Source organism: Gopherus flavomarginatus, chromosome 2, assembly GCF_025201925.1.
Source record: "Gopherus flavomarginatus isolate rGopFla2 chromosome 2, rGopFla2.mat.asm, whole genome shotgun sequence".
Taxonomy (NCBI): domain Eukaryota; kingdom Metazoa; phylum Chordata; order Testudines; family Testudinidae; genus Gopherus; species Gopherus flavomarginatus.
Window position 1 is genome coordinate 11,334,173 of NC_066618.1, and position 16,727 is coordinate 11,350,899.

Sequence of the window (16,727 nt, forward strand, 5' to 3'; positions counted from 1 at the left end):
CCTTGTCCAAACTGGAACATGATATCGCAATGTAAAACATGGTAGATCACTGTGTATTTAAAAAAGAGTCTGTTCTGAATGAGAGGCTAGCTGGTGGAGCTACAGATAGATATGCTCTTCTGGAAGAATTGAGAAAAAATAAAGAAACAAAACAACAAAAATTGTGAAACTAACATGATGTCACACCCTGTTTGTTTGGAACTCTCTCACAGAAGTGGTTTGCCAGAATAATTCACTGGTTGCCTTGGATGATTCAAATCACACACCCTGCAAGAGACTCATCCCTGAGGGTTTTAGGGCCCCCTCCCCTGTTCTGTTGGTTTACTGCATCTCATGTCTTTCCATCCCCATTTTTTCTGTCAATGAGGAATCAGTCCTTTTCACCTGGTGAGGTGGCTTCCTCATGATTATGGGGTTGATTCTTGTGCCAGGGATGTCTGCCTTTGAAAGCAGGGTTATTGTATTTTGGATAGGTTGGGAGAGTTGGTTCTTCATTTGATGTTAATGTTTTACATTTATTTTTTCTATGACACTCAGGGTATGTCTTACTGTAATCAGAGGTGTGAGTGCAATTCGTGCAGGCGTACTCACGCTAAATTTAATCTAGGTCACATGGCTAAAATAGAGCAGTGAAGATGCAGTGACATGCAACTCAGCACGGGCCTACCTAGTACCCTGGGTATTTGTGTTCCTAGTCTGTACTGTGGTTCATGCTATCTCATCACCACTGCTATTTTAAGCTGCACTCAATAAATCAAAGTGAGGTTGGGTATAGTTAGATGTGCTGTAATCCCTCCGCCAACTCCAGCATACACATATTCTTAAAGACATATTAATCAGTATCTCATAAATATTAGAAATATTGTCCACCTCTGACAATACATGTATACATAGAAGAATTTGCTACCCCAGCAATAGCTGTCTCTGACTTACCATCTCTAGTTAGAATTCCCTTTTTCCTAGTGAAAGCTGATTCTGTCTACCAAATAGCCTATTTTGAAATCCACATTTGAGTGGCGCACTCTGCTTTATGAAATCATTTAATGAAAGGATGAACCAGGGAAGCTATGCCAAAGAGCTTGACAATATCCCTCAAGAAAATGAGGCTTACATTTCAAAATCTATTCAACTGAGTTTAAAATAGGCTATTGTGTATAGTCTGTGTGTGTGTGTGTGTATTCACAGTATATATTTGCCTAAGTAACCTAGATTAGGGCTTTGCTGATTCCGGTGGAGCTCTTTTTGAGCTGATGCAGTGGAGGTGCGTGCAGTAAAAGAATCTAAATATAATAGGATAGGGATCACAAACGTCATTTGACATTGGGGATGTATCAATGTAATTTTTGCACGTTCAAAATTTTTTTGTTTTGTTGAGAAACAGAGAGAGAGAGAGAGAATTTGAGATCCATCCAACGGATAAGGTTCAGCCTGTTTTCAAGAAGGTATAAAATACAATGGGATAGCTCCGAAATCTCAACTTTTTTTTTCTTCACAGCTGTGGGACTGAAGGTGAGGAACTAATAATTGATTTGCAGATTTATACCAGAGTGACAATGGACATAATTTGGCCTCTGGTATTTTCATTTTCGGTCTGTGTTGAGAATAGTTGGCTAGCGGTGCTGATTTATACCAATCTGTGCTCTAATCAGGGCCGGCTCCAGGCCCCAGCGCGCCAAGCGCGTGCTTGGGGTGGCATGCCATGGGGGGGCGCTCTGCCGGTTGCCGGGAGGGCGGCAGACGGCTCTGGTGGACCTCCCGCAGGCGTGCCTGCGGAGGGTCTGCTGGTCCCGCTGGCAGGAAGCCTGTGGGAGGTCCACCGGAGCCACTGAACCGGCGAGCGGCAGAGCGCCCCCCGCGGCGTGCCGCCGTGCTTGGGGCAGCGAAATGGCTAGAGCCGGCCCTGGCTCTAATGGTGTCTTTAGGAGAGATGACGAATCAAATGAGATCCAAAAATAGATTTGCAATTGTAGATTAACATAACCCAGATCTCCAGCAATTATAGGCATATGCAATCATTGTTTCACTGTGAGGACATACTCCGTGAGACTTATTTAGGAGTGGAGATCCAAAATTGTTCACAGAACAATTTAAGTGCTAATTCTCTCCCATTTTATGTCAAATCATAATTTTCGCCCTTGAAAAACTCAAAATTGTATATTACAACATCAGGAATCACTGCAGAAAATCGTAACAGATATCACATAATTTCCACAAGAATCTGCCCATATTGGTGGAGATTCTCCTTCTCATGTAAAAAGTCCTTTGTCTCTTTACATAATTCTCAAGGAAAGGAAATTTTAAAGTGGAAGTAAATTACACTTGCACTCACTTTAAGACCCATTTACATGGCCAGATTGAAGTCCTAATGGGGCCAGAATTTCTGTCCACAAGTAGAGAAAGAGGCTGAGAGACAGATTTTAATGGTATTTAGGCACTAAAGAGTCAGACAGGCACTAAAGCTTTTCCAAAAGTGTGTAGGTGCAGAAATCCCATTGAAATTAATGGGAATTAGGTGTCCATGTGTTTTTGTAAACCCCACTGTGATAAATTCCCACAGTGAATAAGATTTGTCTCTTTAGCACAGACACAAATGCTGCGTGCTCTGAGTTTATTAGAACGTAGCAAGTAATTTTCCCTTGATGCTATGAATATCCTGTAACTTTTCTGTAAAGTAATTAAAAGATATACAGTTTTTAAATCCCATTAGGGAATTTAGCTGTGTAAAATTAGTAAGGAAAAGAGCTGGTATAACTAACTTTTTGCAAGTTCATTGGGATTTTATATTGCCATGAAAGACCCCATGCATAGTATGGTCTTACAATACATGATTGCATTCTCTTTTAAATCATTGCTTCACCATGGGACTCTGCAGGTTCAGTAACTGATGCTGGCCATAATTCAGGGTTTCTTTTTTTAAAAAGGTTCTTGGTTAATCACAAGGAACTAGTATGTTAATGAAAAGCTAGCCTTTAAATCCACTGTTAAAAGGCAACTTCTATTAGCCTCAAGAAGAACAAGTAAGCAGTTGACACTTTCTCTCTTCTGGACACAAATGCAAGGGCAATAGGGCCAAGCTCAGAAAGGCTTTTTTCTGGACACACTAAGATAAAGTTTTAGTTTAATTTAGAATGGAAAAAATTTCTGGTGTCAGCTGTTGACTCACCGCACATCGCTATTTCTGTGACTGTCTCCAAAGAGAAGTTGTTGCAGGACACAGGCTTGAACTGCAGCCAATACTCCACATGGACCGCCCTAAAATGAATAATACACTGGATGAACAAAACAACTAGCACTGTTTGATGCTGGTGAGAACTTTTCACAACCCATGTGTTTTCATTCAAGTTTAAAGCCATCCTTTGATGTATCTGTTTTGCTTGCTGAATTTGCAGCATTATGCTGCTTTTTGAAGCAACTGAAAAGTCAGCATTACTAATTGAGGTTCTGTTTCCTCTGTGTTCTGTTTGCAAGTGCCTAGAACATACCGTACAGACATCTATGAAGTCAAGGACAGGAGTTTTATCTCCTCCACCATCAACCAAAAATATTGCTCCTAATGCCCCTTGAACATGCACCTTGCCTGAAGATGAAAACAAATGAGGAAGGTCTATATTCCTACCTTTTGAAATTAATCCCTAGGCAGAGCCGCCCGCCCCCACAGCCTATTCATGAATTCAATCCCATACAAACTCTCAAAATAGGATTTCAGTGGTATATATATTTGGTGTGGGCCCTCTGCACAGGGAAGAATTTTACCCACAGAGAATAACAGGGAGAGACAGAAGTTGTGTGCTAAATGGGCTTGATTCAGACACTGTTACAGGAAGATGAAAAGCTCCTCTCTCTGCATATGTTACTGTTTTCAAGTCCAGGTTCACACTTAAACATATGAGCCAACCCTTTATATTCTTGTGCATTAATGTGATCTGCCATCTTAGAGCATTATGAAAAACAGGTCAGCCACAATACGGTTTAGAGTATGTAAGAGGCTTCAATCCACTCTTCTGTCAAAGGCCTAGAGAGGCATGGCCCATCACAAGCTCACATTTTAAACTGCATCCAGTTATGCAATTTTTATTTAGTGAGGTACTTCATTTTGTTGCTTGCACAATGAGGTCCAGGGGTGGCTCTAGCTTTTGTGCTGCCCCAAGCACGGCAGTCAGGCAGCCCTTCGGCGGCTTGTCTGAGGGAGGTCCCTGGTTCTAAGGATTTGGCGGCTTGCCTGCGGGAGGTCCGCCGGTCCCATGGCTTTGGCATACCCATCGCTGAATTGCCGCCGAATCTGCGGGACTGGGGACCTCCCGCAGGCAAGCCGCTGAAGGCTGCCTGACTGCTTTCCTCACAGGGACCGGCAGGGCACTCCCTGTAGCTTGCTGCCCCAGGAATGCGCTTGGAGTGCTGGTGCCTGGAGCCGCCGCTGATCAGGCCCCAGTCCCTGAAGGAGGCCTCTAGGTGCTACCACAGTATAAATAATAGATAATAAATGCATTTCATCCAGAACAAATATTCAGCAGAGAAACTTAATGTTTTCTTCACTCTCTCAATAAATCATTTAAATAACTAATGAGTGAAACTTTGGAAAACTGACCTGTGGAAAATAGCAGGGTTTATTTCAGTCTGTCAAGGAAAGCTCCTGATATTAAAAGTTTACATGAAACACAGCAACTGTTTAATATCACTCAGAAGTACTACGGTTTAACAACTAGAATGAAACACAGAAACTAACACTGTAAAGCAGCAGTATACAACCAGTTAAGTGAAGTCAAGCTAGGAAGTGAAGAGAAAAATAAAGTATTCATTTGAAATTTACAAATGTAACCAGAATTCCAGGGTTTACTCCCCTTCTCTTGGTCTCCATAGGACCTTTAATGCAAGACAGACATCTTTAATGATCAAAGATGTTCTAGACCTCAAGATGATGGCACCTCTTGTAGCAGAATGTTTCCTAAAGCATTGGTTCAAAATTGACTTAAAGGAATAAATGTCACCTACTGATTCCCCATATTTCCTGGAGCACCTTGAGTTTTCTTCTGAAGTTTTCCATCTAGCTCAACTCTCCTTAAAAGATTTAGCTATTTTGCAGATTTCTGAAGTAAAATTCCATTCATTAACCAGTGATGAAAAAGAAAAAGGAATATCTTTTAAAGAAGGATGGTTTCTTTTATTAAGGTAACACACAACTTCTGGAAACTTTAGGTTAAAGGTAAAGATCATTGAGCTTTTAAAGAAATCATTTACTGTACCTTTTTTTGAACGATGCCGTATTTTAGCTGTGGTATACTGTTAAATGTAAAGTTCTGTATTTTCCATTCTTCACTGAAGCAACAAAGGCTTGAGCCAAACAAAAGATTTTTTATTTCCTAAAAAAAAAGGGGGGGAAAAAAGCTCTCATTTTAAAAACAAACCCAATAGGTATATTTTCTTTTCATAATTTATAATAAGGAGGCATGTGGCAGGATAATTACTAACTCTATATAACCACCCTTTTAATTTCTGTTTTGTAAATACTGTAAATAGCAGGGCAATTCCACTGAAAAGGAGTCATTTTTTCCTTTTCCTGCAATGTTCCTTCAACACATTATGTTCCTTCAGCACATAATGCTATTTGTTGCTCAGCATTGTGAGCTTTTTTCTGTAGATCATTGGATAAACGGTGTTTCTTGAAATGTTCATAGAAGACAGCCTCAAACTTAACTACGAGAGGAATAATATGTACTACTGGTTAAAAAAAAAAAGATTTTGCTATGGTCTTCTCTTGAAGAGTTTTCAATTTCCTACACCCCAGTAAAAGATATCATCCAATGGGGTGAAATATAAGCTGTGAAAGAAGTACCTTAGCTGGCACATTATGTAGAATAGACAATCTGTCTCACCTACCAAAGGTGGTGGTATGAGACCCATGTTGTTCAAAGTTTTGAATAACACTTGTGCTGGGACATGTAACAAACTATCACATTCAGATATTAACACCAAGCAAATTTGGACTCAAGTATCAGAGGGATAGCCCTGTTAGTCTGGATCTGTAAAAGCACCAGAGTCTTGTGGCACCTTATAGACATCTGTTAGTCTATAAGGTGGCACAGGACTCTTTGCTGCTTTTACAAATTCGGACTGTTGACCCCAATCAGGAGCAGTTTTATTGAAATCAGTGGAGTTATACTAGTGTAAATGGATGTAAGTAAGAATCAGACTCCTTCAGTTTTTAGATACTTATTCAGACTACTTTGGTAAAGAAATCAGGCTGGGAATCATTCTCAAGAGATTTGTAGTGCTTTTTAGCTCTGGTTGAGTGGGAAGTGCTATAAGAATAGCCCTTCACATGGTTTTTAGAGACTTCTGCGTCTGCTCGAAATAAAAGAGATAAAGATGCATGAGAAAATGGAGGGAGCACTAGAGAATAAAAATAATTCAGATTACTCTAAACCTCATGAAAGCTTTAGTTTGGGGATAGGTAAACATGCAAATTTGTTTCCGTTAGAAAGAGAGAAAGATGAAGGTACAGAATAACTCTTATTTTAGCCAAACCAGTTTGTCCACAACTAGTGATAACCCAGGTGTGCTAATGAACAAGTCTACACCTTTCCACTCATAAACATACAATACCAACACACCAAGGGCCTGATTCATCTTGAACTGAAGTCAGTCAATTAGGAATCTTTCCACTGACTTCAATGACATTGGATTAGGCCCCAAGTAAAATGGGGGAAATAAATTCTTATTTTGTACTTGTTTGTGAGGTTTCGCAGCTCGAAACATATTCTGTGAAATAATAACAATACATTGAACCTGTATAGTACACTTCATCCAAGGATCTTGAAGCACTCTTCAAAAAATAACTGATGGATGAAGCCTTACAATATAACTATGAGGAAGGTAAATATAATTATTACTATTTTAAAATGCATAAAATGGATGGAGGAGTGTGAGTTGCCCAAGGTCACCCAGAAGTTAGTGGAATATCAGTAAGAGATCCCAGTAGTCCTCCTTCCTTATTCTAACCCCCCCGTTAAAATACTGCTTTTGAAATAACTGATTAAAAATTAGAAAAGGTCAAAGATGCACAATTGACTGGAACCATTAACAAAGGAATGTAAAAATGTAATTTTAATGATTATTAGGATTTACTGGATTATGAATCTCAGATGCACTAAATATAAAAAACAAAACCTATTGTAGCTTTGTCTTACTCAATAAAAATAACAGGTTTGAATGCATCATTTTGTGTTTATCATCATACATTTGTCTTACTTTTGCTAGGGAAATATCAATTGCCTTTGATACTATTTCAAGTGTATACAGCGTTGAAAGTTCTGGGATCCTACTAACTTCCCCAGTCGTTGCTTCATCATCGAAATCAACTGAAAGAGAAGAAACCTTGTAATATGCAGAATGTTGTCTGGTAAACCAAATTCTGCCCTCCAATACCTCCAGGTAACCCACTGCTAGTAGTTTATCATAATGACCAATGCAACTTTAATACCACTGATTTTTAAAAAGTTATGATACAAATTATATCATGAGAGCCACTGTTTCTTATGCCCCAATAATTTTGTATTAAATTTGTTCAACGGACAATTAAATGAAAATGGTTTATTTGTTTGTTTAAATTTCCTAAGTGCTATTTGCACTTCCTTGGCCTGGAATATAAAAGTTAAACCGGGATTGAGTACACAATCTTATCTAGGAAATTAACACACAACTGTATGTACCTTGAATCAGCTAAGACTTGATCAAAAACAGACCATTATGCACATTGCTGTTAAGTTTTATTTGCTGTGAAAAATATGAGAGATAGACCAAAGCGAAGCATGACATGACATACCTACTTCTAGGACATCTTTCATCTGGTCACTTTTATAGGATATAGATGATGGAGTCTTTCTAAATTAAAATGAATTAAAGAACAAATTACCAAAGGTTCACATTTAATGAAACAGCAATACAGAAGATTAAGTTAAACAATGTATAAGCAAATCAAATCTTATTAGGGCAAAATCACGTTTTTCACAGAAGTATGTGGCATTCTATATGGGATATAGACAATTACTAAAGCCAGAAGAGCAGTCTGCACATTGCAACATAATGCAATCAATTTGTATCACTAAATGTAACTCCACTATGACTCAGATCCTGCAAGCTCATATGCATGGGCAGGACTCTATACCCTCATGGAGTCTCAACTGACGTCTGTGGCGCTCTGCATGAGTTCAATGTTTGGGTGCCCACAACTCAGCTTGCAGGATAGGGACCCATGGCGTGAAATTCACTCCTGCATGAGGCCTATGGACCACTTAAATCCAACTTAAATCCTTAAAATAAAATTTAAGTGGGATATAAACTGTGCTGGCTCACACACTGACCTTATTTGTAAATTGTGTATCAACAAGTTAAACGTTTATAGAAATAAGTAAATGATGATAAAAGCTAATTTTTTTCAAACTTGGCTATGAAGTTAGACTCCTAAATATCAGTTGGATTTTCAGATGTAGCACAGGCTTGTTGCTCCCACTGAATTCACACCAAAGTGAATACAGTCCAAGGAAAAGTTTCCTACTGTCATTGTAAAAGAGGATTTTTTTTTTCAAAATAATAACACTGAATCATTTTTCATCCATCTTTTGTTTGGAAAGCTTTGTTGCAAATGACAGTCCTTTCAGAAACTGTATGGAATAATTTCCTCAGAAACACTCTTTGCATGCACGTTATTATAAAAGCAACAGTTGCTGCCATATCACATACTTTTCATTAACTTAATTTCCTTTTTTCACTATGTAAAAGGAGATGAATGAAAGCAGAACACACATACACACCACACTCGGGACTTTTCCAGTCTGAAAACTCTTTGGCACCTTTTTCCCTTACAGGCCTTTCTAGAACATAAAAGTAGGAACTACCATGCTGTTTTTCTCCATAAAAGCATTAAGGGATTTATTCAACTAAATCTGGCGGCATGCACCGAGTCACAACAAACAGACACTCTACAGTGGGAAATGAATCACCCATATTACTAGTAAGTCAAAGTAAAAGAATTAATGTTCATGGGCTCAGTCCTGAGATCTAAGTAGGTGGGTTGAGAGTTAATCTGCATAGCAACATACTAAAAGATCCTGAGCAACAGTGGAAAATAGCAGTACCTTTTACTATAGTGTTTTTTAATATACAATTAGTAGTAGTAGTAGTATTTATTACGCATTAGGAGTGATAATCATGGAGCAGAACTCCAGTGTGCTGGGAGCTCTATAGAAACAGATCACAAATACAGACCTTGCCCCAATGAGATTACAATCAAAGACTAAGACAAGACACCCCAGATGGATACAGAAGGACAGGGAAGTACAAGGAACAATTAAACAGTATTGGTCAGAATGATGGGCAATGGTCTCAGCACACCAGCGGATTAACCATTGTCAGGTAAATTACAGTACATTCTAACAGATCTTACTAATATCGGTTTCCATCATTCTTTTCAATTCATTTTTTTTCTGTGCTACTTACTCATATTTTCATACTTACTCGCCAGGTGGAGAGTTCCAGTAAAATCGATGTTTGCACACAGAATGTGTTTCAGCTGAATACTGAAGTCACTCAGCCACGCTTACAACAGTAACATGCTTTTTTATTTTTATTTCTGAGATTGCAAACTATTCCACCTGGCTTCTTAGCAAGAATGTTTTTCCTTTCAAGGTCAACCCCTTTGGGTCTAGTCTTACACATACAGTGACTCTGAAAGCTGAGATCGCAATATACGTAGGGTTTGGATATAAAGGAAAGTTACAAAACGTGCCATTTGGTAGAAGTCATTGTTCCTATCTACATCAGCATTGTTTACACTTAAAAGTGTGTGTGTGTGTTACCAAAAAAAGCCACTCGCCTCCATTTACATTACATTGCACTTTACCATGGCCCAGGTCGAAGATTTGATCACTAATTGAGCCACAAAGGTGACAGGATATATTACAGGGATTACAGACTAGGATTGTCAGAGATGATGACAGCCAAATGCTGCCAATGGCAGTCTGAAATGGAAGGACAGGGTTTACCGATCGTGTTCTTTCCCCCTTTACAAGGAGCCTATCATGCAGCCTTGCATCAACATTTACATCTCTGTCTCTCTCTATATATAGTTTTTATGGGATCCACAACCATAGTATCTGTGCTCACAAACATTAATAAATTTATCCTCTTTAAAGTACTCTAAAGGTATGGAAGTATTATTATCCCTATTTTTATAGATGGGAAACTAAAACACAGAAGAGTTAAATGACTTGCCCAAGGCCACACAAGGTGTGTGTGGCAGAACTAGAAACTGAACTGAACCCAGATCTCCATCCATCGTCTTAACATGCCCAATCACCTTAGTATCTGACTGCCTTTTGAAACAGAAAGGACTGGAAACAGGTTAAGTTAATATTCTGACTCTTTCCTCTCCAAAACTCTTCTTCTCCCAAAAAATCCTCAACCTGAAAGCAATTGCAAATGAATATATAGATCTACCACTGAAAGAACTGAAAGAAAGTCTAAATGGATGATCTCAGAGAACTTCCAGGGTGTATATCACTGGGGAAAGCACCAAAAGCAGAGCTCCACGTAGGATGGTTTCCTGCACAGAAGGGTATTTTTGCAGATGGAGATTATTTGTGAGCTCCCTTCTTAAGTTACTTGAAACTTCATCAGAACTTTAACTGTTATTTCCACTTCAACAGATGGCTACCATTCCAGGAACATTTACTGTGCATATAAAATCATACAATTAAAGAACTTTGCAAGGAGGAAGTCATCTGTCGTCAGAAAAATGGGGCAGGAAGAAAATATGTTTTATTATAAATATACCATACTGTACTTTCTCCAAATATTTGAACATTTCTCTTTCAACTCCATGCATAGAAAATGTTGTTTACATAGGACAACCAAACTCAAAGAAAGTTCTTCCCTCTGCACAATAATGCATGTGTCCTCTATGGTTTCCTATTTATATTAACCTACGCTGGAGGTCAAACAAACAAACGTGCTTCTAAAATAAGCAATAGTCAACAGCTATTTCAGAGTAACTAACTGTGTTGGAAAACTATGGTTTCCTTGTCAATTTAATGCATTCTGCAGCTCTTGCATGGTACTTACATCTTGCCTCTGAAATAATGTAGAGATTCAGAAGAATTGCTATAGGCTCTGAAACAATCTGAGAGTTGTATACTGTTCTGTTACTGTACACACAGTACAATAGAGGTATACAGCCCTTATTCCATTCTTGTAATACTGGAGCCTGGAGCCCATAGGGCTAGCTTGCCTTTATTATATTCACTGCCTTGCCTTCATTATATTTAGCTGTTTTCATTATATTCAGCTGTAACACAAGAAACCTATGGTATCCTGTAAGATATTAGATGAAGCATAAGTTATCATAAGTGTGGTTAAATGGGCCATAACCCATGGCATAAATCAACTGTTACCTTTAGATTTTAAGAACTAGGGAGAGCTTGCGCAATAGTAGGAGGTGGAATGTGCCAGTAAGTGCCACCACAAGGAACATAGGAATAATAACCCGACATCTGCTTAAGCAAGGGCTGATGGGTATGATCACGAGCTGACATGGTAGTACAGGGATCGGCAACCTTTGGCACACGGCCTGGCAGGGAAAGCCATTGGCGGGCCGGGATAGTTTGTTTACCTGCAGTGTCCGCAGGTTCGGCCAGTCGCAGCTCCCTCTGGCCACGGTTCACCACTCCAGGCCAATAGGGACTGTGGGGAGCGGCGCGGGCTGAGGGATGTGCTGGCCGCTGCTTCCCGCAGCTCCCATTGGCCTGGAGCGGTGAACCAAAGCCAGTGGGAGCTGCAATTAGCCGAACCTGCAGACACTGCAATTAAACAAACCATCCCAGCCCACCAGTGGCTTTCCCAGCCGGGCCACGTGTCAAAGGTTGCCGATCCCTGTGGTGGTACATGTATCAATATACTAACCTATAAAAGAATGACACCTCACATTAGTAGGATGAGAAAATACAAATAATTAAAAGTGGAAAACCTGTTACTGAATATGCATTAGATATAGTGGTGTCAGTGCAACGTATCAGACAAGTCGCATCCCAGCATGATGGGGCAGGAGAGAGAGGTGGCCCTTGGAAGGGACCAGAATTATGGCCACTCGTGATGAGGAGGAAGGTGATGATGAGGAAGATAATGGCTAACATTTCAGGTCATCCTGCAAGACATGGTCTGAGTATATGGATGTGCAGAGGTACATTCTATAGTCTCTCTATCTACCTTGAGTTAGAGTGTTTGTGATTTTGCTAAAAGTATTAATACAATATTTGGAAACATAGAAGGGTTCCTACAGTGTGAGTGTTGCAACTATGCATATTAGGGTTCCCAGCTATATAGTAATTTTATAAAACTGGGTTTGATCTTGGGACAAGAACCTGTCACCCCTCAAAGGGATAACTGGGAATTCTTAAGTAATCAATATAATTATATAATCAATATTATATTATTACATTGGGCTACAAGATGTTCCAGAGGACTGGGAAAAAACTAATGTATTTTGTGCCAGTATTTTTATAAGGTAAATGTGATGACCCACATATATATTGACTGTTTAGAGTGACAACGTTTCTGGGCAAAATCATGGAAAGACTTATAAAGGATGCAATTAGTAAAGAGTTAAAGAGTGGCAGCGTAATTAATGCCAATCAATGTGGTTTTATGGAAAACAAATCTGGTCAGATAAACTCAATACAGTTTTTTTTATGAAACTGCAAGTTTTGTTGACAACGGTAACTCTGTTAACATAATATACTTCTGCAAGTCATCTGACTGAGTATAGCATGAAATTCTGATTCAAAATTAGCACTATACAAAATCAACATAGCACACGTTACATTGATTAAAACTGGCTGACTGATAGATCTCAAAAAGTAATTGTAAATGGGGAGTCATCATCAATTGGGGCATTTCTAGTGGTATCCCACAGGGATCTGTTCTTGGTCCTATGTAACACAATATCGTTATCAATGATCTAGAAGAAAATTAAATAACTGTTGGCAAAGTTTGTAGATGACACAAAAATTGGAGAAGTAGTAAATAATGATGACAGGTCAGTTCTATTGAGAAATATGGATTGCACGGTACGCTGGGCTCGCTTGAATAACGTGTCTTAATGCAGATAACTACAATTTGTAACACTAATACAATAAATAACTACAATTATCACTGGATATGGACAAGGAGCTAACATGAAGAAGGTGCAGTTCAGTTATAGATTCTACTCTTAATTAAGAATTCCAAATTAAAACTTCCGTACTAGAAGTACCTCGCATCCCAACACCACATATAGTAAGTAGCCTGAGCTGAAATGCTCACATTGCTACTTTTAGCAATCTGATTGAGCCCTGCTAGCACAAGCCTGTCTACCTAGGCTGGGAAGCTTGCTTCCAGCTGCAGTGCAGATATACCCTAGGACACTCAAACGATGGCGGTAGCAGCCAGTAGAAGAGCTAAGGGAGGTAGACTGATTTACATTAAATAAAGACACATTCAAGACACTGTCTATTGTACATGTGGCAATGACAACCCTAAATAATGCAAGACCCACATAAAAATTGGGTTCCCAGCATTTAACAGTCACATGAGCCCTCTCAGTGTGGGTGGTTTAAGAGCTCTCTCTTTTGCTTGTCTAATAAAAAGTAGCCACTTCTTCAGTTTTTGACCTTCATTTGTTTTTAAGAATGTGGAAAGTGTCTGGCCTGACATTTCCTGGGAGAAAACTTCGGAGTTTCAACAATCCCAGACAATCTAACTTAACAGTTTCTAGCCAAATGAATTATCTTCCTGAAAAGTAATGTCAAACTTGAAATAGGAATATAAAGAGAGCTTACACTGAACACTGGAGAAGCTCTCTTATCTCCATTTGTTATGATCAAAACCAAACAAAGATGATAGCTGATTGGTGAGAACAGGTACTGCAGAGATAGCCTTTACCTCCTGTTAAAGTAATCAGAAGGGGTATAAAACTTTGGGAGAACACACTCTGAGCTACTGCCATACACATAATTGTTCTTGTGGGACAGTGATTTCTTGCGCTAATTCTTCTGCCTAATGTGTTACACCAGATGTTCCCAAGCAGACATAGTGAAAAGGAAACGTGTAAACCCCTAAGTGCATAAATTAATGTGTACTGCCTTCTTGCTTTACATACAGTATGCTCTAGAGATACTATATGTTTCCAGTGCTCTGATTAAGCAAGTTGTCTTGTTGACAGACTGCATTTTAGGCCATGCGGCTGTCCTCTTCCAGTTTGATGTGCTTTCCAAAAATAAAATATAATGAAGAAGCAATTAACCATTTCCAGTAATTGCACACAGCCTCTTCCTATTAAATTTTGGGAAAATATTGAAAGGGCAGATGGCAACATGCACAGATGTTGTGTTGACATATCTGGTGCCATGAATCCACTGGCATCAAGCAAAAGGCCACAATAGATTACTAATCTTTCTTTTAGCTTTTCTTACCCGTCCAGACTTCGCATTATGAAAGGTGCTATGCAATTTGAGATAGCTGAAGGTTTCCTCCCCTCATTTATTTACCTTTTTTATATGGGATATTTAAATCCATAACTCCTAAATTGACCTGATCTTGTTTGACAGCAGTTCACTGCACCGCCAGTTAAGAAAGTCATGCGGAGACCTATTCCCAGGCTCAAGGCTGAGTGTACTGTAGAGGTGATGTGTTTAGTCTTTGCGGGGAGGTGCTGACTGCCCTATTCTTACAGTGCTTCCTGTCTGCAGAGTCACACAGCAGTATTGACGTCAGCTGCGGATCAAGCCACACGCCTACTCTCTTGGCAAAGGGTACAGCATGGGGAGACACACACAAGCTAGGTTGGGAATTCAGAGAGGATGGAAAGGAAGCATGTACAGGTAACTACATTAATTGCATTGCTTTAATGTTGAACGCCGAACCCAGACTAAACTGACCTTTTCTACAAACGCTACCATTGTAAAGCTCATCCTCTCCTGCCTAATATGGGAACAATTAAACATATTTTTGAAACATCAAACAAACCTACCACATATGAGTGTGGACCTAGGACCTGATCCAATGCTCAGTGAAGCCAACTGGATTTCCGTGGGATCTGCATTGGACCCCACTACACAGACATCCAAATCAGGCCACACCCTCTCAGAGCATAGTTTGAGCCCTATTAGTCATTGCTCAGCAGTTTGTAGGATAATGGCAGTAATGCTTGCCTAATTAACAGGTTTAGTTATTTTAGATAAAACAGTCTGAGCTGATAAATTAAGTTACATATTTAACAAGAGAGCGTCACAGCCCACTGGGTAAACAGCGCATTTAAAAATATTCATTATACTTAGAAAAACTACTTATCCACAGAGTTGCCTGACAGAAAGGATTGGAGCCAATCATAACTCTTGGGTAAACGATTTGCATTATATAACCTTCCTGGAAAGCTTTCTATTGTTTTTAACAAGGAAATTAAATTAAATTTAAAAAATGTACCACTAAATCCAGAATATTGATCAATGAAATTTAGGAAATTAAAAGTTAAAGATGATACCTTACTCTTCAATGAAGCCAGTATGATTTTGCGCCTCCCACTCTTAAAGACAACATATGTTAAAGAAGGAGCAGCCATTTTAACTCTGAGGGCCTGATTCACATGGCTTTTATACCAGTTGTACTATGATGCATCTGTGCTGATTTCCATGAAGCTACAAGCATTAAATGGAGTTAACAAAGTGATGAATCAAGCTTTGAATCTACTAGGATTTGTCAATATCATAAATCTTTGTAAAATCATGACTTTCTCAATCCTGGAATATTTTTTTGTCTCTTCCTTGCTGTTACTAATTACATATAATTCCAAGAAACATCCTCATGGGGCAACCCAAGTTCTAATGGCCCCCTTCACAAAAGGCTCCTCTTGAAGCACAAATTGGAAAATATATGGGCAGAAAAGTTGGGTAGAAAAGTTATTTTAAATAGATAATAAACAGTTGAATCCAGCTGCAGGTCTTTGTGACATTTAACTTGTTTTATAAATATTGTTAGTAGATGTCAGCTTAACAATAACATCATGGATGCAAAACTAAAATAGGAAAGCTCCACAAGAGTTCAGTAATATTAGGAATAAAGCAGAGTCTAACACCTTCCTCCCTGCCCTGCTCACCCTTACACTGCCTCAAAAGTAATTAATGATGTCTTAATAACATCACATCAGCACTGATTTTTTCCATCCCCTGGGCCAAATCCTGTAGTCCTCCACCAGACAAAATTCTCATTGAAGTTAATGGGAGTTTTGCCTGGTGAAAGATGACAGGGTCTGGCTCTATGCTGAAAGTGGATATCTGCAGATGTTTACTTTATTCTATCTGGAGGAACTTCTTTGGCTCAGATGCTCCACTTTACTATTCCGATAAAAGTTTATGAAGACTATAAACCAAGTTAAAATGCTGATAAGCACTTTTCCTTTGCAGTCAGCTATTACATTTTTCCCAAGCTGCTGAAACGTCATTTCAGTGTGATATGTCAAGTATTGTCTGCAAGCCATCCACATTTGTTACTCCAAGTGGAATAGCTCTGTTCTGGATTTTACAATTCTCTCTCCTTCTTAACAAAAATGAGCTGTGAAAAATAAGAAGACATTTATCTGAAAAACCAAGAAGGATTTTCTTTTTGATATTACTGTCACTCAGATTAGGGAGAGTATTACAAAGATT

At 39.0% G+C, this 16,727-nt stretch overlaps 1 protein-coding gene across 2 annotated transcripts in view; it reads right to left on the bottom strand.

The window, feature by feature from the left end:
- MINDY4 (MINDY lysine 48 deubiquitinase 4) overlaps window positions 1–16,727 on the bottom strand; it is an 85,084-nt gene that overhangs the window by 47,506 nt on the left and 20,851 nt on the right. For both annotated transcript variants that reach the window (XR_007772829.1, XM_050942539.1), the window contains exons 6-9: window positions 7,820–7,878; window positions 7,246–7,355; window positions 5,241–5,357; window positions 3,164–3,252 (exon numbers count right to left, since the gene is read on the bottom strand). Coding sequence is in view for 1 of the 2 variants with exons in the window: in XM_050942539.1 (XP_050798496.1) it covers window positions 3,164–3,252; window positions 5,241–5,357; window positions 7,246–7,355; window positions 7,820–7,878 (375 nt within the window). In the remaining variant the exon portion in view is untranslated. The remainder of the gene's footprint in view (window positions 1–3,163; window positions 3,253–5,240; window positions 5,358–7,245; window positions 7,356–7,819; window positions 7,879–16,727) is intronic.